Below are 27,486 nucleotides of genomic sequence, written 5' to 3' on the forward strand. Positions count from 1 at the left end.
CCATATATGTGCTAATAATACTACTGGGCACAACTGGGACTAAGAATATGATTATAAATATTCACATAGTGCATGAATCCCAGACACTCTGTAGATGGTGATAGAGACTATAGTTTAGTAATTTGTTCTAAGACATAATTTTACATACACATACATGATAGATAAGATAATGTTTTCCACAAAGTGGGGAAAGGAGATTACCTCTGGATATGGATGCAGAGAAGGAGTTAGTTTATAAGGATCTCAAGTGATAGTAATTACCAAAGCCACACACATAAGGGTTCAGAGACTGCTTCCATCTTAGGTCTTTAGTATGTATTTAATTTTAATATGCAGAAAACTTTAGATTGTCTGCTAATGAAGGAAATCAAGGCCAGGGTTAAATAATGATGGAAAGATTGAGATTATCCACACACTGCTACCCACTTCTGTCTGACTTATCTTCATGGCAAAGCCGAACCAAACCTAGCCACTAACTAACCTGGGGGTGGGGTGGGGTGGGAGTGGGGCCAGCAAGGCAGCAACTGACTTAGTTGCCTCACTCACCACACAGTCGTCGATGATTTCTGCCAGTCGTGTCCGGTGTTTCCGCCCTAACCGCATTATCTTCTTCCACGTATAGTAGTACTCCACGCACTGAGCCACCGTCTTCGACTTCACCTGTCAGGAGAGTGTGTTTGAGATGAGCTCCAGCAGCGGGCAAGCTTTTTTGAATATTTGGTTTTGTTCAGTCACTAACAGGCTTCTACATTCAATAAACAATGAATACACCAAAAAGTGTCTCTCGCACACCTGATCTCACTCCTCACCCCTGCAACTCTGGTAGCCCCTCCTAGTTTCTTGGGTACAATTCCAGAATTTTCTTTATGTAGGTACCAATAAGTGCAAATCTGCATTTCTCCCTCCATACCTTTCCTGACAAGAGGTAGCAAACACACTGGAGGTTTTTTTTTTTTTTTTTTTTTACAACTTGATTGCTTTCACAATGACACTTGGAGAGTTTTAGAGATCAGAGTCTTTCATTTTCTTTTTTTAACCCAGAAAAAGCAGTTGCTTTTTTTTTTTTAATTTTATTAGAACTTTATAGTTACACATAGTACTTGGGTTAGTAGTTGCTTTTTCATTTAACATGCTTAGGTGTGCTTAGCTTTCTGACTTGTTGACCTTCAAAATTTATTTATAAACAGTGTGTATTAGAATAGGAATATAAGGCAAGAGTTATGATAATAGAGCTTGGTTTCTGCAGGAAACAAGTCTTGCCCTCTTCATCCCTCAAAAGGCAAGGGTGGATGGTCCTTATTCAAGAGGTGTGGAACTGTAAGCACTCCAGATATTCAGATTTTGATTTAAAAAATTTTGGAAAATTTGCATAGACTTTACTAGTTCTACATTCTCAATCTGAAAATCCAAAATCTAAAATATTCCAAAATCCTGAGGGCTGCTCAACCTGTATATGTATTTAAAAGTGAAAACATGCCTTTATTTAAGTGTGAGCTCAGGTGGGGCTTAATCAGGTGGGTTTTCTGGATGCAGAATAAAGGGTGGCCCTATCCTCAGAGTGGGGGTGATGATGAGATGAAAAGCCCTATTCTCTTCTAGGTTGTCTTTTTCAACATGCAGTTGAAATCTAGGATTCTTACTAGAATCACCTCAGGGAGTTAGGACACTGTCCCAGAGAGTCGTGCTTAAAAACCTGCATTGGCCGGTGTGGTGGCACACTCCTATAATCCCAGTGGCTTGGGAGGCTGAGGAAGGAGGATTGAGAGTTGAGGCCAGCCTCAGCAACAGCAAGGCCCTAAAGCAACTCAGTGAGACGCTGTCTCTAAATGAAATAAGGCTGGGAATGTGGCTCAGTGGTTGACTCCCCCTGAGTTCAATCCCAGGTACCAAAAACAAACAAACAAAACAAATAAACATCTACATCTCCTGGCTAGCACAGCACACGAATTCACTGTCACAATGAGCACAGGTCTGGATGTAGTTTGTCCTCCAAAGGTTCAGAAGCCAGGATGGTGTTAGGAGACTGTGAAATCTTTAAGAGGTGGGGTTTGGTGGGAGAACCTAGGTCACTGAGGGTGCTCCCCGGTGAAGGGGTGACTCTCAAAGAGCAAGAGCGAGTTGCTGTAAGAATGCTCTGCTTCCTGCCTCAGGACAAGACCTCCCACTTCTGCATGTGCTTCTGCCATGATGTCATTGGCAGTTAGGCTCTCACCAGAGGCTGAACCAACATGGTTGATCTTACGCTTTCATCCCCTAAACTATGAGCTAAATAAACTTTTTCTTTATAAAGTTTCCCAGCTTTAAGTATTTTGTCATAGTAATGAAAAAAGCTGACACCAGACTGGTCCTGGGGAAAGGTGGCTCAAGAAAGATGGGAGCATGAGAACCTTTCAGCACATGGGGCAGCAAAGGAGGTAGTAGCAGTAAAGGCACGACAAGGCCTTGGATTAACAGCTGGAGACACTTTACCCTAGGACACTGGGACCAACCAGGAGGCAGTGGGAGCTGTCACATGTAACCCTGCTCTCTGTATACTTGGAACATCCTTAATTATCCTTCATAATGCAATATGGCCCCATCGTTCATCAGTTTGTTGAAACACTGAATCTTTTTAACTTTTCAGCCTAAAATACCTCTCAGTCAGTTAAAGCCTACTGAGTTTAATATCTATTGTATGAAGTGTGATGTTTACTTATAGGAAAATTTTATTTTGCTATAAAATGTTGTACGTGGAAGGTATTTTCCTGCCATCTAACTCCAGACACTCTGCTACTGGATTGGCTACGTGTCCTCCCTTCCACAATACCCCAGGAGGATTCTGTCAGAAACATAATAGATTTGTTACATAGCTTGGTTAGATACATCTGATGTAAATTAGGTGAACTGTGAACCAGAAGCCCCCGTTATAGTTCTTCTGACAGAGTTAGGAATCACACATTTTTCTTAAGATAGACACCAATACAACTGCATCCAAATAATATGTCTTCTTTCCCTCCATCTTCTCCCCGTCACCCCAACATTCAGGCTAGGCCACCTATAACAACTACCTTTCTTCACCAGTGAGCAAGAAAGATAGGCTTTTTGTGAGGATGCTAAACCTGCAAACCAAAATTTCTGAATACAGGTATATACTGAGTATGGGTGCACAGTTTTCCAAATTTAATTTCAAGTAAGCAATGGAGGAAATCATTCTTACCATCTTCTGTACAAAAATAAAGTCTTTGCTGTAAGTGGCTAGTGCTTTATTAAACAGTTTTCTTTCTAGGGAGGTCCACTTGTCCGTACCTACAAGGAAACAAAAAACTTTATAAGAACAGCTCACAGTTCTCCCCACCTTTAGTTGCTGGTTTGTTTAGTTAAGTTATACAACACAACAGCCTAGCAAGTTATATAATGCATATCAAACTTCTGAGAACAAAAAGCTGGTATAGTGTAAAGGTTAGCTGTCACTGGCGTTCCAAATTGCAGCTATGGCCTTGACCTTGACTTAGTTTTGTTACCAATGAAAATAATTATAATTGTTTCTACGTTTTTGTGAAGGTTAAAGAAGATAATGCACAAGCATGCTCAGCTTTAATAACTGGGAAATAGTGAGCACTCAATGAATTTTAGCTTTTACATAATTATTGTTTAGCTTTTACATAATCATTATTTTTTTCGAGAGTCAGCAGTCATGCAGCAAAGCATTCTTCAAGTGTGGATGGATTCTCGATGCTCACAATCTAGTGCAGAGACAAACCAGTAGGATATTGAGTTCAAGGTAAAAACTGCAATTTTGAAGGTAAAGGTGAGTTCCAATGGGGCAGAAAGCAGGAACACCACACTGGGGTCAGGGCCATAGGGAAAGTTTCCAGGTAGAGAAAACACCTGAGTGGAGTTTAAAGGACGCACAGAGGCAAGTTGGGCAATAAGGGGATGACGGGGATTCTGGGGAGAGGAAGCAGCAGGCTGCAAGCCAGAGGCAACAGAGACGCTCACTTCATCCACTCATTCATTGACCTGAGAGATTTACTAGGTGTCTACTATAAGCAAACGATGTGCCAAAAAGAAAGAGCTAGCACACATGCCAGGTTCTAAGTGTCCTATATCATTAATCATTAGGTTCTACTAACAGCCCTGTAAGACTGAATTACTATTGTCTCATTTTACAGATGAGGAAATGGGTCTTCCATTTATTTATACGAGACCACAGTCTAGTATGGTTCAATCACAGGGTTACGGCAGAGGGAAGGTGGAGAAGGCTGGAGAGGTGAGAGGGATCAGTTCTTAACAGATCTGCACTGATGAGGGAGTCTACGGTGCTGGGCTGGTGCAGTGCCTTGCTGGTGAAATTAAATATTCATGTTTTTCCTCCACAAAACAGAAAGTCAGATATGCTAATGACATAAAGAATGGTACTGGCTTGTGTGGAGTAAGAAATGAAGCCACCATCTAAAGGTGCTTGCTATGGTTTGGACATGGTTTGAGTGTGTTCTCCAAGGGTTCATATGTCCTAACATATGTGTGGTCGTGTTAAGAGTTGGTGGAAACTTTGAGAGCTGGAGGCCTGAGGGATGCCATTACTAGCTCCTCCCCAGTCACTCTCTGGCTTCCCATCTCACCATGGGTTCTCTTTGTTTTTTTTTTTTTTTTTGTCTGTGGGAAATAAATTTAATCTCTTCACATTGATCCCTAACCAGAGTTTCCAGAACGATGGACAATCCAGGGCCATGTGGTCACCCTGCATGGGTTCTCTTTGTATGTGCTCATATTATGACGCCATCCCACAAGTTGTGATGGTAAAAGGGCCCTTGCCAGAGGCCAAACTGATGGCTCCATTCAATCTTGGACTTTCAATCTCCAAAACTGTGAACTAAGTACCTTTTCATAAAAAGTACTCAGCCTCAGCTATTTCACTATAGCAAGAGAAAACTTCCTTAGTGATCTCCTGGGATTACTAAGGAAGGTTCAGCTACTGTGGGTGGTTCACAGAAAACTCAACCCCACTATTCTGGCTTGCCACATTCTCAACATGTCTGATTCTTTAGATGGTTCATGGCTGGGCCTTTGACATTCTTCCACCACTTCTCAGAGCTCTGGCTCCCCAAACCACAGAATCTTTTCTCCCATTCAGGGCTAGTCCAAGGTTTCCATTTTGCAACTGATGGGTATGAAGAACAGGAAACCTGCATTGTTTCTTCTCTTCGAAGATTCAAGTAAAATCAGCAAATCAGCTGAAACCACTTTGAGCAGGCAGGTGCCTCCTTAAGTGTTGGGCAAGGATCCTAGGATCCTTGAGGGAATAAGTGCCTCAGTGATGTAAACCAACACTTTTTCTGTGATTCCTTGATGGATCCTCAAGCCAAAGCTCTGGCTCTCGACTTAGAATATGGTCTCTGTAGCTGAGCTAGTTCAAACCTCTACAAAGCACAGCAATTACTCAATTTCTTTGGTTTGCAAGTTTATCTTTTTCACTTCTAGAAGGAAAGAAGCTTTGCAGTGAATCCTCAGCAGCAGGAAGCACATTCCACAGGTTCTGGAGGCCTGGACCTCTTTGGCTGTGCAAAGCCAGCAACAGGAAGGAGAAGAGGGGCTTGGAGACATCTTGTGGAGTGGACATGAGCAGAGGAGGTTGGTGAGGTTTGGAGCTCTTCAGCCATTCTATCACCATTCATCAGATTCTTTCCAAAATCCCAGGCCTTGAGGTCCCCTCTCCCAACTGCTCCCACGAGTAGAACAAAAAGAGGAAGAGAGAGAGGATTAACCAACCAATTTAGCTGACTGGGCTGGGGTTGTGGTTCAGAGGAAAAGCGTTTGCTTAGCATGTGTGAGTCACTGGGTTCGATTCTCAGCACCACATGAAGATAAAATAAAAGTATTATGTCCACCTACAGCTAAAAAATGAACACTAAAAAAAAAAAAAAAGTGTGCTGAGGTTGTGGCTCAGCAATAGAGCACTCACCTCGCACATGAGGGGCCCTGGGTTCGATCCTCAGCACCACATAAAAATAAATAAATAAAATAAAGGTATGTGTCCAACTACAACCAAAAAGTAAATATTAAAAAAAAAGCACCCCCTGTTCCTGTGGATGGAAGAATCATAGTCTTTGATACAGGAGTCCCCTATGTTTCTCTTTTGCTAGCAAAGCAAGAAACCTTAAATAAATTAGCTGACTGACCAAAAAGTCATGGTTCCTTTTAGGTGTCCATAAAAATAAAAAACAGAAAAGAGGAATAAAAATAAATAATAATAATGGAAGATTAGAACAGTGACATGTCACACCAACTTATAAGGTGGTCAATCAGATGTGAAAGCACACACCTATAATCTGAGCTACTCAGGAGGCTGAGGCAGGAGAATCACAAGTTCAAGACAAGTCTCAGTAACTCGGTGAGACCCTGTCTCAAAATAAAAAATAAAAAGAGCTGGGATGGGGGGGTGGAGGTGGCTCAGTGGGTAAGTGCCTCTGGGTTTAATCACCAGGAAGAAGGAGAAGGGAGGAGAAGAGAGAAGAAAGGTAAAGATGGGAGGAGGGAGGAAGGAGGAGGGCGGGGAGAGGAGGAGGAGAAGGAAGAGAAGAAGAGTCACCACATGTGGAGGAGCACACCTGTAATCCCAGCTACTTGAGAGTCTGAGGCAAAAGAAGTGCAAGTTTGAGGCCAGCCTGGGCAACTTAGTGAGACCTGGTCTCAAAAAATAAAAAGGGATGGAGATGTAGCTCAGTGGTAGAGCACCCTCAGGTTCAATTCCAAGTACTGCCCCCCGCCAAAAAAAATAAAAAAGAGCTGAGGAAAACCTCTCCCTACATCAATGAGAATCTTTCCAACCTCAACCAGACTAAGTTTCCTGAGTTAGTGTAGAGTAAGACCCAATAAGACACTCACAGGGCCATCAGCCTTGTAAAGCCACTGTCCTGTCTCTCCAGCTGACACATTTTTCTCCACTCCATGTCAGGCTCACCACCTGAGTCTGGTCCAAAGAGCAGCTGGTTTCCAGGTCATTCTGCTACTGAAAAGCATGTCCTTTCATGTTTCTACATAGCCTGTCAGCTGCCACCTGACAGGAGGCAAACTGACTTGCTGGCCCATCTGTTATGGGGGATCCCCAGGCCCCGTGGGAGAAGGAGAGCTAGAGGCGGTTTCCAGGGCTGCTGCTCTGTGATGGGATCTTTCATCGTCCGGATCCCAGAGTGCATTCTGCACAACTTGTCCTGAAGAGGAGCGGGCTGCTTGCTTCCTTTCTTCTGTGCCATTGTCTTACTCCGAGGCTGGGGCAGGAAGCACAGCCTAGAGAGGAAGAGATGGCTTCTCTGCATAATTCCAGGATCTGTGCTCATGTGCAAATGACAATGCTCTGTGTGTCCAACAGGGCATCCATGAAGCAACAGGCAGAGGCTGGGCCAGGCAACAAATCCATTCTCACACTCAACACTACAACTGGCCTCCTAATCTCAGGACTGCCCACAGGGACTGAGACTCCATCTCTGGGCTCCTAGGTAGAATTTTCAAGCCAAAGCCTGGCACATACAATAACATCTGAATGCACCTCCGGAAGGTGTGAACGTGATTCTGCCACTCACTCCTTTTGTGACCCCAGGCTAGTCTACTTCTCTGTTTTCTCACCTATGACATGAGGATGGTGGCCATTGCCCTGTGATTGATTGATCCTAAGTAGGTGCCCAACAGATGCTCTGGATCTTCACTGGCCACTTGGAGAGAAGATTCCAAATCAGCCCAGGGTCACAGGCCACACACTGCCCCTCTGATGTGTGCCCAGGGGCCCTCATGAAGACCACAGGTTCCTGTGTGTGCTCCTTACTCTGAGTATTTATAATCCACAGTGCTCCTGTTACTTCCCTCTTCATCTACTCCCTGCCTCCAAAATCCCTCTGGAATCAAACATCAAGGAAAGGCTCAGGCGGTTCTGTGATCTGGGGTCTATCAGCACACAAGCACTCTCCTCATTCTTAGACAGGAATCTTTGCCAACCTTTCTGGGATTCTGCATCTTGGACAAAGTCCAGGATAAAATGCAAAACCGAGGCAGGGGACTGCCACAAATCCTCCCCTCTCCTTCTGTCCTTCCTCTCTCTGTAAGATCCCTGCTGCCCACTCAGCAGGCACCCAGGGTTAGTGGGCTGACATCCCCCCAAACTCATTTGTTCCACCTGGGGATTCCTGGCTATTGGGCTATTATCAGCAGGGGCCCCTAACAAGACGATTAAGGCTAATGACAAAGAGCCTAATTAACTGGATAAAACTGGTGCTGGAACAGTATCCAGAGGAAAAATGCTCTGAGCTTCGGTTGCTGGGAAACAGGCTCTGGACTGTGGCTAATTTGGGGGCCATCTACAGTGAACCCAGGCAATTAAAAAGAGACATGGAGGGGGAGAGAAAGTTTGAACACAGTATCTTTTAGAGGGCCTTTCTGTCTTCCCTCCAGGATTTTAAAAACTTTTTTGATGCTGTTATTGTAGTTACACCAGAAAGACTGGTTCGTCATAGTAAAAGAGGATTGTTTCATACCTGACTTCCCCTCTCTATAGGGTTTTCATAGTGGGTGAAAGGCAGATAATTTTTTTAGGGTACAGGATGAAGCAAGCTGCTACCAAAGTTCCCCCTGAGGACAAAAGGGAGGGAGGCCCCAACCTGAATCCATATTTTGAACTTGTCCACTAAACATTTTCTTCACAAGTGCTATGTCAGGCAAGGCAAGAGGACAAGTGTTAATTCCATTCCTGCCTTGAGGGGACTGTGTCTCTATGCAGCTAGAGACATGGGTAAAGAATGCCTGAAAAATGAAACCACAGTTGTGTTTCTTACAAAGTATTCTCTTGAGAATGTAATTCTGTCTCCTCATCAAACTGGGGCAGCTTCCAAGGCAGAGAACAGGCCTCCCCCAAGGAATGGGTGTTTCCTCTAGGTTTCCCTCATCTCTAGGGCTCAGGGCAGGGTTTTAGGACTCAGTAGGTGCCCTGGCTGTGGTGGAAGCTGATAGTCTCTATGACCCTGGCCAAGACGCCAGGGCCAGCTCTCAAGCCCCCTCCACTTTGTGCCCATCTGCAGAATGACCAGTTCAGTGGAGAAACCAAGGATGCTGCAAGCCAACTAATCACAATCAGGCACCTCCCTGTTTTGGTTTCCCCACACTTAGACCTTCCTCACCCAGTGGCAACTGGGAATCACTGGAAAATACACATGGGTGGATAGTGTGGGGGGCAATACCAAGAGAGGGACAGTGAGCTGGACCATGTGTCCTTGAGTGAACTGAGTGCTGGGAGCCACTGCTGCAGTACCCTCCTCTGAGAATCTTGTACAGGACTCAGCTGACCACGGTAGTAAGCAGCCCACCCCAACTGGTTGGTCCTTCATCCCCTGGCATGTCTCTTCTGGGTCCCAGCATTGATCACTTTTTCCTTTTCTTACTAAATTGCTTGGGATGGAGTGGGAAAGGGAAGGTAATGAGCAAACCAGGAAGTGATCTTCACAGGTCTGTCTTTCTCCCCCAAACTTACAGCCTCTCTCCCTGAGCTCAGCCTTGCTGCCTCCCCTCCAGGGCACAGATAGGCCCTGGAGAGCTGACCTCTTTCTCTTGGTAACTGGAAGCCTAACATACAATCCCAGGATCAGGAGTTGTGGTGGGTGATACTGGCCACAGCTGCAGAGCTGGAAGCTAAAGGAGCTCTAAAAGACAGTGTTCTGGTGAGGCTGGATTTGAGCCGACAGTCCTACTGGGGAGCAAGTGGATGGACCTCAACAGAAGAGCCAAGACAGTGTGGGGCCATGAGGGGTGGGATTCTCGCCACCAAGGAACCAAACAAGGGGGGGTCAGGAGTGGAGGGAAGGAGGTGGGATATGGGATGGGGTGGACTCTGCCACCTCCTCTACTGCTAAGGGCATGGAGTTTGGTCAGACTTTAGGGAGCAGTGACCTCTGCCCTTTCTGTTCAAAATTCTAGAATATTCTCTGGGGCCTGGTCTGCAGTCACTTCCTGGAGAAAGCAAGTGACTAGCAGATATAGGTGAGCACTCTTTTCCTTGGAGATGCTGACCCTTCACACCTCAGCTCCACCTCTCATTACCTCTCACTCTCAAATGAGTCCAGAAAGCAAGAGTCTTTCCCTGCCTGCCTGGGGAGAAAGGGGAGAGGGCAGATGGGTAAGAGATTAGTTATGGGCCTCCAACCCCAAATGATCAATTTATTTTAGCAGAGTTTTGGACCTTCTGGTTTCACATTCTTGGTAAAGTCTTGGTGCTTTTAACTTATTTTGCTTGGGACTACATGGGGCTTCTAGCCCATAGTTTTCCAGTCTTTTTCATGTCATGACACGCATAAAAATAATATTTATTTGACACACTGGGGAGGACTGGAGGGGAATTGTGTCATATGAAGTTGTTTATAACTGGACATGACTAACCCTGAGGCTCTGGCCACTCCACACTGAGGCAGAGGGAGGCAGCATCTCAAAGCCCACAGTTGGGAAGCTCCTATTAGCCAGTCCACTATGCAGAGAAGCTTGGGACAGGCTCCAGGAGGCTGGACAGCCTGTCAGGGCTTAATGGGCAGCAGATGATGGTGGAAATTAAGAGAAGATGGGACTGTTTCCATGGCAGATTAAAGAGAACTCCCACATCTTTCAACCCACTCTTGGGACAGACAGGAAACGATGGAGATGATATTAAGAAATTGAATACTTAGGACACTGGTTCAAAGATAGATTTCTTTTCTTTTTGGTGGTACTGGCAATTAAGCCCAAGAGTGCTCACCACTAAGCTACATCCCCAGCCCTTTTTCTTTCATTTTTAGACAGTCTCATTAAGTTACCCAGGCTGGACTTGGATTTGCCCTCCTCCTGCCTCAGCCTCCCCAGTAGCTGGGATTATAGGCGTGTGACACCACATCTGCTTAATGAAGAAGTCTGGCCTGGGCTTGCTGTAAATATTGAGGGACTTCAAGACTTTCCACCTAGTGACAACAGGCAGAAAGCCAACTCATGAGTAAGGCAAATAGTGGACACTTCAGTATCTGTAAAGAAGCCCTTACTTGCCAGACTTGTAATCCCAGTGGCTTGGGAGGCCGGGGCAGGAGGATCATGAGTTCAGAGTCAGCCTCAGCAAGACCCTGTCTCTAAATAAAGTATAAAAAAGGAAAGGGGATGTGGCTCAGTGGTTAAGTAACCCTGAGTTCAAAAAAAAAAAAAAAAAAGAAGCCCTCACCTTAGGCCACATCTGGTCACCTGTACCAAGGACTGGAAAGAGTATTACTAGGTCTGAATGCCCAGATGTTCAGCATCTACCTGGGCAGGTTCTGCTCAAGGCACCAAGGAAACCCTGAAATGACTAAAAATCAAGGGGCACTTGAGATTCAGCCCCTCTGAAATATAGAGAACCAGGGCAGAATTGTGAAGACCTCAGAATGAACAGGCTTACCAGAGTTAATGGACATAAAGATGTTGACCTCAGCTTTCTTTGTCACCTCTCAGATTCCCCAACTAGTTTCCCTGTCTCTGTATGCTTCACACTCCATTCAAATCTCAAAGGCATCTTCTTCCCTCTTACTGGTAATGCTACCATTAATCCACACACTCCCCAAACCCTTTCTCCTGTCATTAGAGTGACCCATTGTTTAAGAACTGCTTCCTCTAAGCTGCACAGCAGGACTCTGTCAATGTCTGTCACAGCCACTGTTGTATCTTAGTGCTCAGCACAATCCTTTGTACACAGTAAATTTTCAATAAGTAACAGATGAATAAATGAATAACAGCAGCTAAAAAGAATGTGCCACACCTGGGGCTACAAATACTACCTCTTTCCTTTCCAACAACTCTACGAGGAATAAAACATGAATCCCATTTTACAGTGGAAAAAAATTTAAGGTTAGTGGTCGAGTGCTTGCCTAGCATGTTCAAGACCCTGGGTTCAATCCTCAGCATTGCAAAAAATAAGGCTGCAGAAGGCCAAGGGACTTGGTCAAGGGTGTAGCCAAGGTCTGGACCTACCGCTACTGGTTCCAAATCCCTGGGGGCTGCTGATGGGCACCAGCTCTGTATTGTACCCTCTGTGGCTCTTCCTCACCAGTTCACGGGCCTCACTTCCACTTGTGCAAGCACATTCTACTATCACACAGGTCTTGGCACACCCATGAGAAGCAGGAGTGCCTACCTAGACAAAGGCCTCACAGTGCTGGGCCAACGACAGAAACATACCCATCTGCTGGGTCCCAGGAGGCTTGAGATCACAAATGGTGATTAGGACAGAACCAGTGTTATTTGTTATTAAAAATTATGAAAAAGCGACACAGACAAACATGCAAGCAGCCTGCTTTCAGGAATCAACGGGGCACAGAGCTCCTGGCAACCTACCGGCATAGTGGTAATTTGCTAAAGGATGACATTTTAACCTGACTGGCTTCTGCAGCAGCAGCATTTCCAGAGCAGCCTGTGGATCCAGAGGAGAGAAAAGGCAAGAGTCAGTGACAGGTCTGTGTATCCTACGGAGATCATCTACCTAAAGGGGAAAGCGGTTAGCCCTGCTGAGCCCAGGGACGGAGGCACTAGAAAGAAGAGAGAGACTACTCTAATTGGGGCTTGCTTTCTGTTCAGCCCCCAACAAGACTCCTCATTCTGACACCCTCCCCAGCCCATGCTGGCAGCCAGCTGGACATGTCACACTCAGGCAGCGACTAAGACTTCACTCCTTCCTAGGTGAGGGCCCACCAGCCTCAGAGAGACGGGGGTTGTCTCTGGGAAGGGCTTCAAAGGAATGAGTGGGAGATTTGTAATTGTATTACACAAAAATCATGTCTCATTACAACTGAATGTAAGCAGCTGTATTAGGAATAACTACAAGTAGTCCCCCTAGAAGGCCTCACTAAGTAAATTAAACCTTTTAGATCTGCCTCGATGGGTTTTAAAAACAACACTGCAGGAAGTGTTTTTTTTTTAAAGTGCAGTGGTGCACACCTGTAATCCCAGTTACTCAGGAGGCTGAGGCAGGAGTATCACAAGTTTGAGGTCAGTATAGACAACTTAGCGAGAACTTGCCTCAAAATAAAAATTTAAAAAGGGTTGGGGGTGTATCTCAGTGGTAGAGCACTTGCTTAGCATGTGTGAGGCCCTGCGTTTAATCCCTGGTACCACAAAAACCTACCACCACCACCACCACCACAATAAAACACTGCAGGCAGAGTTGAGCAGTGTATGGAGTAAAGCCTGGAATCTTGATATTCCAGGTGTGACCCACAGATCATCAGTGCCAGCATTACTTGGGAGCTGTTTAGATGCAGAACCTTGGGTCCCACCTCACACCCGCTGGATCAGAATAAGCATTTTAACAAGATTCCTCAGATATTCTTGTGCACATTAAAACTTTGAGGAGTGCTACTCTGCAACCCTAACCTCAAAGGGTGAAGAAGAGTTCTCCAACTCCTCCTAAGTGTAGTCTTATTCTACACAAGTACTTGAAGGGTATCATGGCATTGAGACATTAGTTTACTGTTACATTTTCATAAAATCTAAAAGCAGGAAGCTGGATCCAGTATGAAGAAGAACCATGTATTTATACAGAGAGGAAATGAGGTTACTGGTGGAGTGATCTAGCCAGAAGGCAATAAGGGGACACCTGTAAAACTGTGTTAAAAATGGAAGAATGGACCCAACTGGTGAACTGTACACTTTTCATTGGGTTAGAGGTAAAAAGATTCTGTAAACACCAAACTTTGCTGATTTTCATAGCAAGGAGGACCATCTGCAAGTGTGACAGGCTACTTTGGGCAAACTCTTGTTTCAATAATGAGAATAACTTGTACACAAGACAGTAATAGTTTTTCTGATATGAAATACAAGACGGATGAAAAGAAATTCTAATTTCCTAAGACAGATGTGCTCACAATTATTGCTTAAGTACAGATGTGTAGAAAAGAAGTCCAACTGGAGTTTTTCTTCTGCAGGCTTTTAAATCCTGACTTCTCACTGAGATAAGCAACACAGAGGCATGTGGACTGGCCATCATCTTACAAATTGTTTGTATGGCTCATGGGGCAGTACAGACACTTGGGGAAATACTATTCAGAATTCTAATTGTGACGCCTCCTTCTCATGGTTCCTTACCATCACATCACCTTTGGCCTCGAAGAGAGAGTGCAAAGCAAATTCAGAATTGGTCCCTCCACCTGGCAATGCACTTGAACAGCACAAATTCAGAAGATTCTCCACTGTTGGGAATAAAGAGAACCAGTGCATCAGAGAAAGCTCAGCATCATGGAAAAACACATCATCCTGGAGCCGGAGGTTCCAGTGAGAGCAGCAAGCTTCACCCACCCAGCTTCTCCCATATGCCAATACCTCGCTGCTGGAGGTCCTGGTTTTCCAGCTCTGGCCAGGGCTTCCACACCAGTGTGGCCTTGTGTGTGTCCTGGGCCAGGGCAGAGACATCCTGGAGTTCTGGGATCTCTGCTTGGAATCTCAAGCCAATGTTGATGCGTCTTTAGTAACAAGAAGAAAAACAACAGTGTGGTCTTGAATTTGATGGCCTAAGCCAAGGGCAACTGTCAGGAACTTGAAAAAGAAGGAAACCAGTTCCTTCTGCAAGAAGAACGCAGGGGCATTTCCTCACAGTGTGACCCTAAGATTCCAGGCATGGCTTCTTCACTGAGATAAGGAACAGCTTTAAGATTGGGGAGAATTGTTAGGGGGAGCGAGGGAGCAGGCTGGAGCCTTTCTAGTGCTCTGTAACTGGAGTGGAAAGGGGGCTAATTCAAAGAAAACAGCTGCCCAGAGCATAGCTGATGGTACCATTTCATCAGGAAAGACAGATGAATATAAGGTTAAGGTTTGTATATAATTTTTTATCCCTTTCAGATCACTTTTACATACATTATTCTCTTAGCCTAACAGAGATCTGTGATGTACACAAGACACTAATAGTTATTTAATAAGAGTCAACCCAAGTCTAGAAAGGTTAACTTGATACAGATAAAAACCAAAATGGGCCAGAACTGGAGTTTTCTGATTTCTGACTCAGTATACTCCACTACTTAGTGCCTTTTCTGTGATTATCCATTGAAAGAACTTTTCCCTTCCCTAATACAACAGTGCCTCCTTATCTCCAGTTTTGTGTCCTGTGGTTTCAGTTACCCATGGTCAACTGAGGTCTGAAAATATTAAGTGGAAAAATTCCAGAAATAAGCGATTTATAAGTTTTAAATTTTATGTAATTCTGAGTAATGTGATGAAATCTATCCTCCCCCAGGATGTGAATCATCCCTTTGTCCAGAGTATCTACTCTGTATACACCACCCCCCTGTTCATCACTTAGTAGCCATCTAAGATATCAGCTAGAGTACTGAGGCATTGCAATATTTGTATATAGGGTCTGGTACTATTGGAGGTTTCAGGCATCCACTGGAGGTCTTGAAACATATTTTCCATGGATAAGCAGGGACTACTGTACCTCCTACTGCCCATGCATGATTCAAGTACTCAACAAGCTCATCTGGAAGCGTGGCCAAGAATCTGACAGAGGAATTGGGAAAGCAGGAGCATTCAGGAGTCTCTTAAGAAGGCTGGACATCTAGACATGCCTCAATGTCATTGGGGATGTGAAAGCATGGCGGTCCACCTAGATTAGCTTATGAAGCCAGAGACAGGGATGCTAAGTTCTCTGAATCCAGTGCTTTACTCTTTCACTATGCATTTAGGCTTTGGCAAAGATCTTGAAATATTGGCAACAACAGGGAAATAAGAGTACTGAAGAAATACCAAAGTCCTACATTTCCACAACTTCTCTATCATTGGCCTCTCTGACTTAAAGGTACTGACTACTCTTCTCAAAGCCCCTGATCCCTTTCTTCAGCTGAGACTTCTGTCCTAAAAAATAATTGGCTTTTTCTTACGGTTCAACATCCACGGTCTGCTCTCCAGGCCCTGGGGTGATCGTCATGTTGCTGCCATCAATGCTATCTGAAACAAACAACAACAACAACAACAAAACCTGAGGTTACTGGCCAACAGGGAAGCAAGGCTGAAGAAACTGAAGCAAATGAGCTGTTAGCCTACCAGTCATGACAGGCCTACTCCTCCACCAACCCATGTCCTTCACCAGAGAGTTGGATGCAATGTGGTTCTAGTGGCTTAAGGCCAGCCATTTCTCACACAGGTTGAGAAACCTGTCCCACACTGGCCTGTTAAGCTATGGTTGGTTCCCATGCAAGTATTCTTGCTCTAGAAAGAGATCTTGACCACAGGCCTCTCATGTTTTGTTTTGGTAAAGACTTGGTCTTGCTATGTAGCCCAGTAGCTCAAAAGTAGCCTGGAACTCAAAAGATTCAAAGTGATCTTCTGCCTCAGCCTCCTGAGGAGCTGGGACTACAGGCTGGCACCATGACACCCAACTTTTCATGCTTGATCTTTATAAAGCCTGCTAAAATGTCAAGGCCTGGTCTTGCATATCATACCTAATCGCTACTAAATGTTTATTCTATGTCTTCTACCATCATCCAAGGCAGTCTGAGCATGTGCACCTAAAACTATTTCCTCATCCCAAAGAGATGGTAGGGATCACATCACTTTTTTCTCTCAATGACACTGTGATTCCCTTGAGGATGAGGGCTGTATCTAAGAATTTCTGAGCACCCCAGCACCGTCTCTGGTACATATAACAGATATTCCACAGAAATCAGTGGGGTCAATCATAGACAGCTGAAGAGCCTGAGACCCCCCCAACCCCGCCCCCGGGCAGGACAGCACCCAGCACAGACAGGGATGGGGCTGACAGGCGACTCACTGGAACGGCACAGCAGCACCCGCGGGGTGGGCGTGAGGGGCGTGAGGGGCAGCTGCGGGTGGGCGCCAGGGCCGTGCCCGGCGATGAGGACGTTGCTGAAGAGCCCCGAGCCCTGGCGCACCGGGCTCAGCATGGGCGGGGGCGTGTAGGGGGGCAGCTCGTGGGTGGGGTCCAGCAGCAGATGGTCCCCGAGGACGCGCGGGGAGCGCAGCTGGCTCTGGTACAGGGTGGCGCCAGAGTAGGAGGCGGGGTTCGGGGTGTAGGAGGGCGGAGGCGGGATGAAGAGGGGCTCGGGCCGGTGCCGGAACTTCTTCTTCTCCTGCACGGTCTTGAGGGGCTCCTCAGCCTTGGCCACGGCGGGCTGGTGTTTCCGGGGGATTTCCTACAGACGGGACAACGACCTGATTCAAACAGGCTGCCCCGCCACAGGCCAGCCCCACGGGTGCGGGGAAGGGGTCTCTATGGGGACGGACTCCCTTCCGCTTGTCCCCCTCCCGCTCCCACCACATCCGCTTCGGCCAAGGCGGGTTCTGGTGGCTGGGCCAGGAAGAAATCAGGGGTCTGGGAAGCCGCCCCTGATGTCCGGAGCAAGCCGGGGGTAACGGGAAGGGTGGGTGGGCGAAAGAAATCAATTCAGATTCTCTTGGCTTCTCACTACATTCCCATCTGCTTGAGTGGAATCCAGCTGAGTGGGCTCCGCGGGGACAGAGAGCCCATGTTCTGAGAAGGGGGCAGAACCATCCGCTCAGGGCAGCAGGGCAGAGGGGCGCAGCCTGGCAGGGCTTCCAGGGCCGGCGACCCTCCCTGGGCTCTGCTGTGATCCTGAAGGCCCAGGCCCGCTGCGACCCCGAAGGCCCGGTTCTGGGGATCTGCTCAATCTCCCCCCTGCCCACCCCTCACTGCTGCGCTGCACTGCAGCTCACTTGTAGCAAGCCCTCCTCCTGGGCCGTCTTCCTGTCAGCAGAGTTAGTTTATTTTATGGCAATGGAACCAAGCTTAGTCTGGAAGGAAGATCTGCCACATGGATACATATATACTTGATAAGTAAACACATGCACGTCAATAGAGAAGCAGGGCATGCCAAAGCCAAACAGAAACAGACTTGGGTTGTGTGCCAGCATCAGCCCTGAAAGGTCAAGGGCTGATGTGGGTGGGGGAGGCGGCAGGGATACCTGTGGAAAGGTTCTGAGCAGTCTGAGGTACCCTCCTGAGCACTGCAAGTCAGGGGCCAGTCACAGCTGCAGTTCCCAGCAACCCCTGTGCCCAGGGTGGCGCCTGATAGGAGCAACAGCAGGGGGTGATGGGAAGGGCTGGCCACGGTCATGTGACTGGCTGCCTCCAGACCATGTGACTTGCCCCACTGGGCCCCTTATCTCTGAGCTCCTCCTGCTTGCAACAGGCTCTCCCTTAGCATCCTTGTCTTCCAAGGTGCCTTGCCAACTTCTAAGACTGGAGTCTAGGAAGGCAGAGAGCTGGGGAAAGAAGGCAGCAGAGAGTCTCAGGCTCCAGGCTTCAGTGTGGAGGTTCCTAAGTCCTGCCTCAGCCACAGGGGGCTCTCAGGCCACAGCTCCATAGCCCACCTCTTCTCCCCACCAGAGGGCTCCTCACCGCCTGAGTCTGCAGGGGAGAGGCTGAAATGAAGAGAGGTTGAGGTAGAGAAAGGAGGCTGAGGTGGACAGAGAAGGCTGAGGTGGAAAGAGAAAACTGAGGTGGAGAGGAGGCTGAGGTGGAGAGAGGCAGCTATGGAGAATGGAGGAAGGAGGCTCAACAACTCCCTGCTCAATGCCAACTGAGGAGCAATCCTGAAACTTTAGCCCTGTTTCTGGGTGACTGATGAGGTCATGTAAGTACACGTGGACCTCACAGTGATCTCAGCTCTGCCCTGGAATCTAGACTTTAGATCACAGGGCCTGAGGTCCCTTTTGGCTCTCTCCTCCAGCCTCCTGTCCTGCTATTCCACCTCTATTGTAGGATTTTCTCATCCTCCAGGCAAGGCTCTGAGCCACTTGGACCAGAGAAGCTACTCAGAATGTCACACTTGGCTGTCATGTGACAGGAAGTATTTGCAATGTTCCACCCCACTAAGCTATCTGGATTCTGGAAGTGCGGACAAGCACCAAGAGCTTTTAAAACCTTCTGGCTACAACATCATGTACAACCACAAAAACTGTACTCCATGTAGGTATGATATGTCAAAATACATTCTATGGTCCTGTATAACTAGAAAGAACAAATAATAAAATAAAAGAGCTTCTGGCTACAGAGAACTGGGAGAACTATTGATGAGTCCAACCTTCTCTAGTTCAAGGGATTAAATCAAGACTCTCAGAGGGTAAGGGGCTCAACTGCCCTTGTCCTATTTGGTGAGACATAGAGCTCAGAATTCAAGGCTCCTCCAAGACATTTTAATTTCTTTACATCGCGTGCCAGGATCTTGCTCACATTCATTCAATTCCACCCCCATGTTTCCACTTCAGCCTATCTCTCAACTTAGAAAGTCTCTTACCCTGCAATTAAGCCAACTTCATCCCTCCCTTCAAAGCCTGCTCAGAACTTCCCTACAATGATCTCCTGTGCAAACTCACACCAAACTCCCTTGTCTGTCCCTAGTGCCTCATTACTTCAGGCCACCTGGTGTACAAACACACCTTGATTTATGATGGGGCTATGTTTCTATAAACCCATCGTAAGTATTTTTAAGTGGAAATGCATCGAACACCCCTAACCTACTGAGCATCCTACCTTAGGATCATAGCGCACTATGGAGTCTTAGTTATTTCCCCTAGAGATGACTGGGCACTGTGGCTTGATGCCACTGCCCAGCATTGTGAGTGAGAACTGAACTGCATATGGCTAGCCCAGGAAAAGATCAATATTTAAAATTCAAAGTATGGTTTCTACTGAATGCACTTTTGTACCACTGTAAAGTTGAAAACTTGTAAGGGGACTGTCTGCATTGCCATCCATCTCTTCAGCCACCATCTTGAATGAATGAGTCTTGGTTGTGTTGCCTGGACTGTGACTACTGTGTGACTAGGAACCCTTGACTGAGATTTCTCCAAGATTAAATGCAGTGCATTTAAATCAGGAACTTCCCTGAGCAGAGAGGTGGCTTGGATATGCCATTTCATCTCTGCCTGTTGCTGACGCCCTCCTGTCATCTTCTGAGAATCTTCACCTCTGGAGGTTCTCTATCGGTCTCTCTTTCTGGACTTTCCTAGTTCCCTTAATTGTGCACTCCAATCCTATTCTAGCTCAGCTCTACTCTCATTGCCTCCTGGATTCTCAGCAACCATCTATTCTCTAAGGAGAAACAGGACCCAACACACTACTCTGTGGGAAGGGACAAGTGTGATACAGTCGGTCTCCCCAGGAGAGAGAGAGAGAGAGAGAGAGAGAGAGGAATTTGAGGAAGGGAAGGAGAACGTTAACAGTTCAGTGAGAAACACAAATCACTTTGCTTTCCTGAGATTAGGGGTAGGTGGCTCTCAGTAGCACTACTTTGGGAACTTGAACAAATTGGGTTCTCCAGAGTATTTAAGCAGATATGATGTTGAAAATATTAAGCATGTGTTAAGGCTGATCATCAGAATAGATGCCAGGGCTACAGCCTTGAGGCCCTGCGGTTCCAGGGGTTACCTCTTTGGTGGCTGGATTTGGGGAGGTCTAGTAGTCCTGGGAAATAGTCAGGGCCCTGGGCAACAGCTGATATTACCTGGATAAATTATCCCATATTTTAATAACTGGCATGGTTGTATTGGTGACTTCCAACCAAATTATCCTCTGTTTAATCCTGGGAACACCTTGAGGTGTCTAATGCAGCCCATCAACCTGGAAGAGTAACAGGTGTTTAAAGGGCAGTGGGCAGGTGGCCAGGGGGGCTGAGCCCCAAGAGGAGGTCAGGTCAGTGACTCTGGAAGAGCTATCCTCATCTCCAAGAAAGCAAAGGGATGTCCCCACTCCAGGCAGGTGGGGCAGAGCAGCAACTCACAGCAGGCGCGTGGGGGGCAGCCCCCTGGGGGGAGTGAGGGGGAGAGAGGGTCATCCTCACGAGCACAGGCATCTCGTCGTCCGACACCGAGCTGGCTGGCTTGTCTCTGGCGGAGGGGACGGCAACGACGCTGTTGGTGAACCCCTGAGAGCTGGGCTTGGGCGGGAGAAGCTTGACAGGGACAGACACGGGCATGACCATAGGCGTGAGGCTTTCTGCCTCGGGAGGGAGCTGCGGTGGCGGTGGAGGCGGAGGCGGCAGTGGCGGCTGGGGCGGAGGCGGCTGGGCCTTTTCTCCTTCCTCCTACACAGACAATAAAGGCTTTGATCCTGGGCTGAGAGCAGCTCTCCCAAAGGGGATGATGCACTTGCTTTTCCCAAAAGATTCCAGGACATCAGGCGTGGGTGACAGGGAACCACTGCTGCCAGGGGTTTCCTTCCTACAAGCCTGGGTCCCTAGGTTTAGTAATGGCAGTTGAGGTAGATAAGGCCATGCATTCTGTTTTCTACATTTAAAACATCTTGACCACATATCACTTGTATGTTAAAATATTTTTAAAAATTTTGTGGTTGTCATTGCTTTTAAGGACAATGACACTGACTTGTAATCAGTAAAAACAAAATACGTGATCTTCTGTAGGAGCGTTTAATTCCATGGGCTTCAGTTTTCTTATGTCAGGCTGAAATTGGCAACCTATCCTATATGTTATTTGGGTTAAGAAATCACACTGAAAATGCAAAACCTGTTATTTTTTAAAAAGTGAAGTTCTTTTATCTGGCCTGGCCAGGAGATGAACAGATCTGGGTAATCCACATTTTGATTAACACAGAAATAATCTCTTAGACTTTAAGATCAAGAAATTCTGAGAAAATTCTTTGAATTTTAATTAACTTAATTAATTCATGGACAGTATACTACCTAGATATTCTACGTGGATAATCCAGAGGGTGTTTAAGGCTCTTTGGATACTAGAACCAAACACCTTTGCACTGGCAAACACAAAATTCTGGCTGAGTGCCTGATGGTTACATCCTCTTTCCTTGGCCACTGACCACTGATCTTGAAGGCCCTAATGGCCGTCGATTTGGGTCTTTCAAGTAGCAAAAATTAAAAATAAGGTGGCATTTACATGTGTGGGTCTTTTTTTTTTCCTGTCTTCTCTGGGAAGTAGAGAGGCCCCTATTTGACCCTTCTTCGTAAGGCCAGGGAAGTAGGGCTGTTGACCTGGCTGGTTCCCAGCATCCAAGCTGAAGTCTTATCTGGTTCGGGGAGAACTATGCCTCCCCAGGTGCCCACATAGGGCTCCCATCCCAATTTCTCACAGTTTTTCTGACGGCGGCAAAGCAAAGCAAGCAGCACATGGTTTGAGAAGGACCAGGGACTAGGTCCTGCTAACCTGTTTGAGGCTGGGGGACGCCCTCATTCCACCGTGGGACCGCATGTGGCCATTCAGGGCGGGCAGGCTCTTGAACTCTTTCAGGCAGATGGAGCACGTCAGCTTGCTCTTGGCATCAAACTGTTCCCCAAACACTCCTTTGGGTTGGCCACTACTCAAGGGGTAGGGCCAAATGGAGAGGACACACACACATTGAGGAAGGAGAAACAGCAGTTTATCACAAGACCTCTCACCCATAGCATACCCATTTTATTCATCCAATGCTCCCCTGTCTGATGCCCAGAACCCTTCAGAGAACCAAGCCCAACTTGATGAAAAACTGAGGCTCAGAGTGGGAAAGGGCTTTCTTAAAAGCATATGAGAGTTGACCAACACATCCTCCTTATCCCAGGCCTTCAGGAACTGGGGTTCTCCCACCAAGGGTTTACTGCCCTTCCAGAGTCAGCTTGAGCACATCTCCTCTGAATGGCTTCTCTGAGAGACACTTAAGTCCCTTGGGGTAAGTCCCTTGGGGTAAGTCCCCTGGGGTAGTCTGTACCGCACGTTTCAGCAGTCTACCAGGATCTGGCTTCGTCTTTAATTTTTCACCATGGCTATGAGAGGAGGGAGCCAGGCTATGGTATTACCACTGCATTCTCAAAGCCCAGCTCTGTGCCTGGCACACAGCAGGCACTCAATAAATCCTAACTGATTAAATGGATAGTGGACAGAATAAGGGCTTTGGAGTTATTCCCAACATTGCTACTTACTTAATGTATACCCTTAAGCTCTGAGACTCAGTTTTCTCATTTCTAAAATGAAAACAGTATCAGCTAAATGGTTATTGAATGCTTGCTATTTTGGAGGGGGGGGTGGTTGTTGGGGACTGAACCTAGGGCCTTACACACACAAGGCAAATGCGTTACCATGGAGGGCTTCCTACTGACAAGGCACATGATAACCACTGTGTTATTTCACTATACACAATACACGGTACCAAGCACACAATCACTGCTCAAACACAACTGCTATTATTATTCCTATGCTTCTTTGAAAAATTGACTCTGAATTTAAAAATTAATCATGAGAAACAACCCAGTAAAACTCCCAGTCTCGGAAAATACCACCAAGCCTCCATTCATCCTACCTTGACTCAGGGGACCCCGGCTGGGCTCTCCCATCAGGTAGGTGCATCTAATTGTGAGCCAAGCAGGACACCGAAAGAAAAGAAGAAAGAGAAAAAAAATTGTGTTTCTGAAGTGGGGTTTTTTGACCCATGTGAACACCAGGGCCTAGCCTTCCAGAGCTTTCCCACTCACAATGACCCTGCTCCTGCCCACTTAAGCCTTCACTCTTCTGCACCTCATTTCCTTCACTTATATGCCCCTGACTAGGGACCACTGCCCTCTTCCTGGAGCAGCCACAAGCCCACTAGGATGCAAACTTCCTCCACCTTTCTCCCAGTGCATCCACTCTGTGCACAGACCAGGCACCATCCTCATGCCCACAAGGAACACAGAGGAAAGCTGGATGACTCAGCCTCAGGCCCCAAGACCACATGCAGGTTTCTTTTATAAAAGCTTTAAAAGCCCTGGCCATGGACTCTCATCCTTGTATTCACAAAGGCCCTCACAGACCCAGTTACTTCTTGGTCTGTGTCCCTGATGAAACAAGGTCCAGAGCAAGTTCACCTGTGGCCTTCAGCTTCCCTTAAGCCCTTTCTCTACCCCACTAGTTACAGATTGGGGACCCCTTCTCCCAAGACCCTGTCGCACAAGTCTGTAGCACTTGGAACATGCCTAAGTACTCGGTGCACACAGTGGTCATTATCAGAACTAACCAAGAGTTAATAACTATGGCTCACAGACTCAATCTGGCCTGCAGACATGTTTTATTTGGCTAGATTGTTTTTTAAAAAATTCTGAATGAGACAGGATGTCTGCTGTCCAGTTTACTACAGTCTCCACCACTACCAATTGTCTCATACCAGGCCATTTTGCTTATTCATGTTACCATCCTAGATTCTGTGACAGATAAGGTTCATTTCTGCAACTATATGCAGCATCCCCTTTGGGAGAGTCACAATGCACACTGGCACATTAAAGGCTCCGAGAAGCCCTACAGTATAGCAACCTGTTCTACCCTGAGAAACTCCAAATTTATCCAACAAATCCATTATTTCCCCAGGAATATCCATTAATATTCTGTAGAACTGCTGTTCTGAACTTTGAGAAATGCTGTCATAATGGTCCCAAAGGGGGATCAGTTTCATAGGGATTACCCAGAGGATACAAATTTAAGGGGGTGAGACACCCATCCTCACTGTGTGGTCCCTGGCGTGTGACTCAAGGTCTTGATCATTACATGAATCACTTAGGATATGATACAGTATTTTGACCATCACCTTAGTGAGATTATAAGCTCTATGGGCAAAGGACTGAATCAAAGCTGAGCGCCCGGCACAGACAGTGTCTGGCACATGTAGGTTAATGTTTATGAAACATATAAAGAAGAAAAAGGTTGATAAGTGGACAGAGGATTGGGCACTGCAGAGGCTCAGCCCTGGCTAGCCCTGTAGCAAACTGAGATGGGGGAGACACTTCCACTGTGAGAATACCTGGGGCCACATGGCACTGGGAGACGGCTGCTGATGCTGAGGCCCCATGTTGTTGAGGTGGATCCCACTGGGGGAGAGGAGTGGTCGGTGGGGGAGGGCACTGCTAACCCGGGTCAGGTCCGAACTTGCTGGGTCTCCCATTCCTGTATCAGGAGGCCCCAGATCCCCGTGGGAGCTCAGCATGGCCGGGGCCTGCCTGTCACTAGAATAAGTCTTCAATTGACTGTCCTCACGCTGCTGGTGCTGGGGCAGGTGGCTTTGCTGGTAGAGGGGGTGGCTGTAGGGTTGCTGGGGCTCTTGGTAGTAGTACTGGGGCATGGAGCCCAGATGAATCAGCTGAACAGCGTGCGCCTGCTCCGGGGTGTACTGATGAGGGTCCCTGTGGTAAGAAGGGGGCTGCAGATGCACTGGTTGCTGCTGCTGTTCTTGCAAGTGTTGCATCATGGGTTGGGGCTGGTAATACTGAGGTATCTGCATTGAACTCTGCCGCTGCTGCAGTGGTAGCTGCTGTTGCGACTGCGGCTGCGGCTGAGGCTGTGGTGGGCGAGTCTGTTGCTGTTGCTGCTGCTGCTGCTGCTGCTGCTGCTGTTGTTGCTGCTGCTGCTGCTGCTGTTGCTGCTGTATTTCTTGCATGGAGATCCGCTGCTGCCCTGCTTGCTGCTGTTGCTGCTGTGGATAATACTGGTGCTGCTGCATCTGTTGCATGTGCTGTGACAGCATCTGTGGGGTTTGCAGTGGCTGTCCTCCCTGCATTGGCATCTGAACCAGTGACTGCTGGTAGTCATAATACAGGTGCCCTTGGGATGGGTGCTGCCCGACCTGAAAGGCTGGTTTGGACAATCCCCCAGTGAAACCAGGGTGAGCCTGCTGGGCCACCTGCTGGTAGCGGGAAGGTATAGCCGGTGCTGGGGGCTCCATGGGCTTCTGAGACAGCAGCTGGCGCAGGGCACTGTCAGGGGCTCCATCCATCACTGCTGACTGGGTGTGCAGCACCTGGGCCATATTGTTGACCTGAATTCGCAGGTTTTGGTTGGCGAACACCTGGGTGAAAGAGTCCAGCTTGTGTAAGACACCACTGGTGAGCTTCTGGGTCCGGATCTCGCTGGCTTGGGAGTAGGTATACTGGTAGCCATCAGCGGGCTCCACCTGGGTGGGTGCCCCCCACATCATATTTGAGTTGGCCAGGTTGCCACGTAGCTGGACATGGTTTCCAGGCCCTGCATGGCCTCCCCACCCTCCCTGCCTCGAGGTATCCATTTGGCCAAGGTTTTTGGAACCAACAGGTAGGCCCAGACTATCCCGAGTATCTTGAGGGAAGTGGGGGGAGATGGGTGAGGACTGAGTGGCATCCATTCCACCCCCTGTGACTGTATTCCCATAGTTGTGGTTCAGCCCACTGTGGACACCAAGGGGTGGCTGTTGGTAGAAAAGGTTCTCACCACCATGGGCCACGTGGTTGGTCTTGTACAGTTGCTGATCTCCCATGGCGTCTGCCTTGGTTATGAATGTCCAGCCACAAAACCATAAAAAAAGGTAAATGAAGAAAACCCAAAAAGACGGAAACCCTGAGAAGCTGAGAGAAAGCGTCCACACTACTCCATGGCTGACATGTCTGTAAAGGAGGCTGGAGCGAGGGGTTCCTCTTGGCCTGTACCACTCATCTGCAGAGCCCGGGGTTTTACATCCTCACCCGAGCTGAGGTATGGACCAAACACCACTGTGGTGAGGAGACGCTGCTCACACCTGTAAGACAAGACACAAAGAACAGGAAACAGTTTACTTAGATGTTTCATGACAAGCAATTCTCTCCAAAACAACCAGTTATAAAATATATATATATATATATATATAAAATAGGACATTCAATTAGAAACAGCCAGTGTCATACATTTCACATCCTTTGCAACGGTTCTGCCGATCTGGACTCTCCCATGAGGTGTCAAGAGTTCTCTTACTTTCAAGCCACTGTTCAATGGCTCATTAGTTTATTGACTTGTTAATTGATTAATTCACCAGTTCTTCTGGGACCTTGCTATTGCAAATCTGGCACTATTCTAGGACCTGTGGGGGATATGAAGGAGTTTAGGACATGCAATTTATTTGTTCAACAAATATTTTAGACACCTACCAAGTATAAGCTTGATGCTGGGAGATGATTAAGACATGGACCTAACCTTGAGGGGCTGATAATTAGAAAAGGTGATGGGGTACATAAATCACTACAACACAAAGAGGAAAGACCTGTATGTGATAAAAAAAAAAGTAGAGGTGAAAAAAAGGAGATTTGGGAATTCAGAGACTAGAGAGCCTATTTGCATTGTAGCAGAATAGAAAGGGAGAGGGGTTGGAAGGAGGAGTAGATGGATCATCAGCTCAACCTAACAGTTGCCTGGCTTCTGTGGTCCCTGCTCAGGGAAATGCTTCTACCTGGCCAGAAGCTTATGCCATGATCTGGCATAAAAATGTTGCCTGGATCAATAAGTTTTTCTCTTTGAGAAACTTGAACAGGAAACTGGAAAGACTGGTCTGATCTGGTTTGAGTCCATTTGGGTTCTTGAGTATCGACTTCCAACTGGGCTGTGAACTTCTGGGAGCACAGGAGGACTCTCCAAGCACTGAACACACACCTGAAGTTTTGTTGGGTGTATGGTTTTTTTGCAGTCGTTGGGATTGAACCCAGGGGTGCTCTACCTCTAAGTTACACATCCCAAGCTCTTTTTATTTTACTTTGAGATAGGGTCTCT

At 47.1% G+C, this 27,486-nt stretch overlaps 1 protein-coding gene across 10 annotated transcripts in view; it reads right to left on the reverse strand.

Moving 5' to 3' along the window:
* TRERF1 (transcriptional regulating factor 1) overlaps window positions 1-27,486 on the reverse strand; it is a 220,155-nt gene that overhangs the window by 15,493 nt on the left and 177,176 nt on the right. For 3 of the 10 annotated variants that reach the window (XM_081296691.1, XM_081296693.1, XM_081296689.1), the window contains exons 5-15: window positions 24,743-26,485; window positions 23,273-23,319; window positions 22,147-22,297; window positions 20,751-21,053; window positions 16,760-17,141; window positions 15,870-15,936; window positions 14,320-14,459; window positions 14,086-14,192; window positions 12,340-12,415; window positions 3,197-3,285; window positions 547-660 (exon numbers count right to left, since the gene is read on the reverse strand). In XM_081296691.1, the coding sequence (XP_081152817.1) occupies window positions 547-660; window positions 3,197-3,285; window positions 12,340-12,415; window positions 14,086-14,192; window positions 14,320-14,459; window positions 15,870-15,936; window positions 16,760-17,141; window positions 20,751-21,053; window positions 22,147-22,297; window positions 23,273-23,319; window positions 24,743-26,227 (2,961 nt within the window). In that variant the 5' untranslated portion in view covers window positions 26,228-26,485. The remainder of the gene's footprint in view (window positions 1-546; window positions 661-3,196; window positions 3,286-12,339; window positions 12,416-14,085; window positions 14,193-14,319; window positions 14,460-15,869; window positions 15,937-16,759; window positions 17,142-20,750; window positions 21,054-22,146; window positions 22,298-23,272; window positions 23,320-24,742; window positions 26,486-27,486) is intronic. The other 7 variants (XM_081296697.1, XM_081296696.1, XM_081296694.1 and 4 more) reach the window with 5 other exon arrangements.

This window comes from Spermophilus citellus (genome assembly GCF_964194105.1).
Source record: "Spermophilus citellus genome assembly, chromosome: 5".
In the NCBI taxonomy this organism is placed as follows: domain Eukaryota; kingdom Metazoa; phylum Chordata; class Mammalia; order Rodentia; family Sciuridae; genus Spermophilus; species Spermophilus citellus.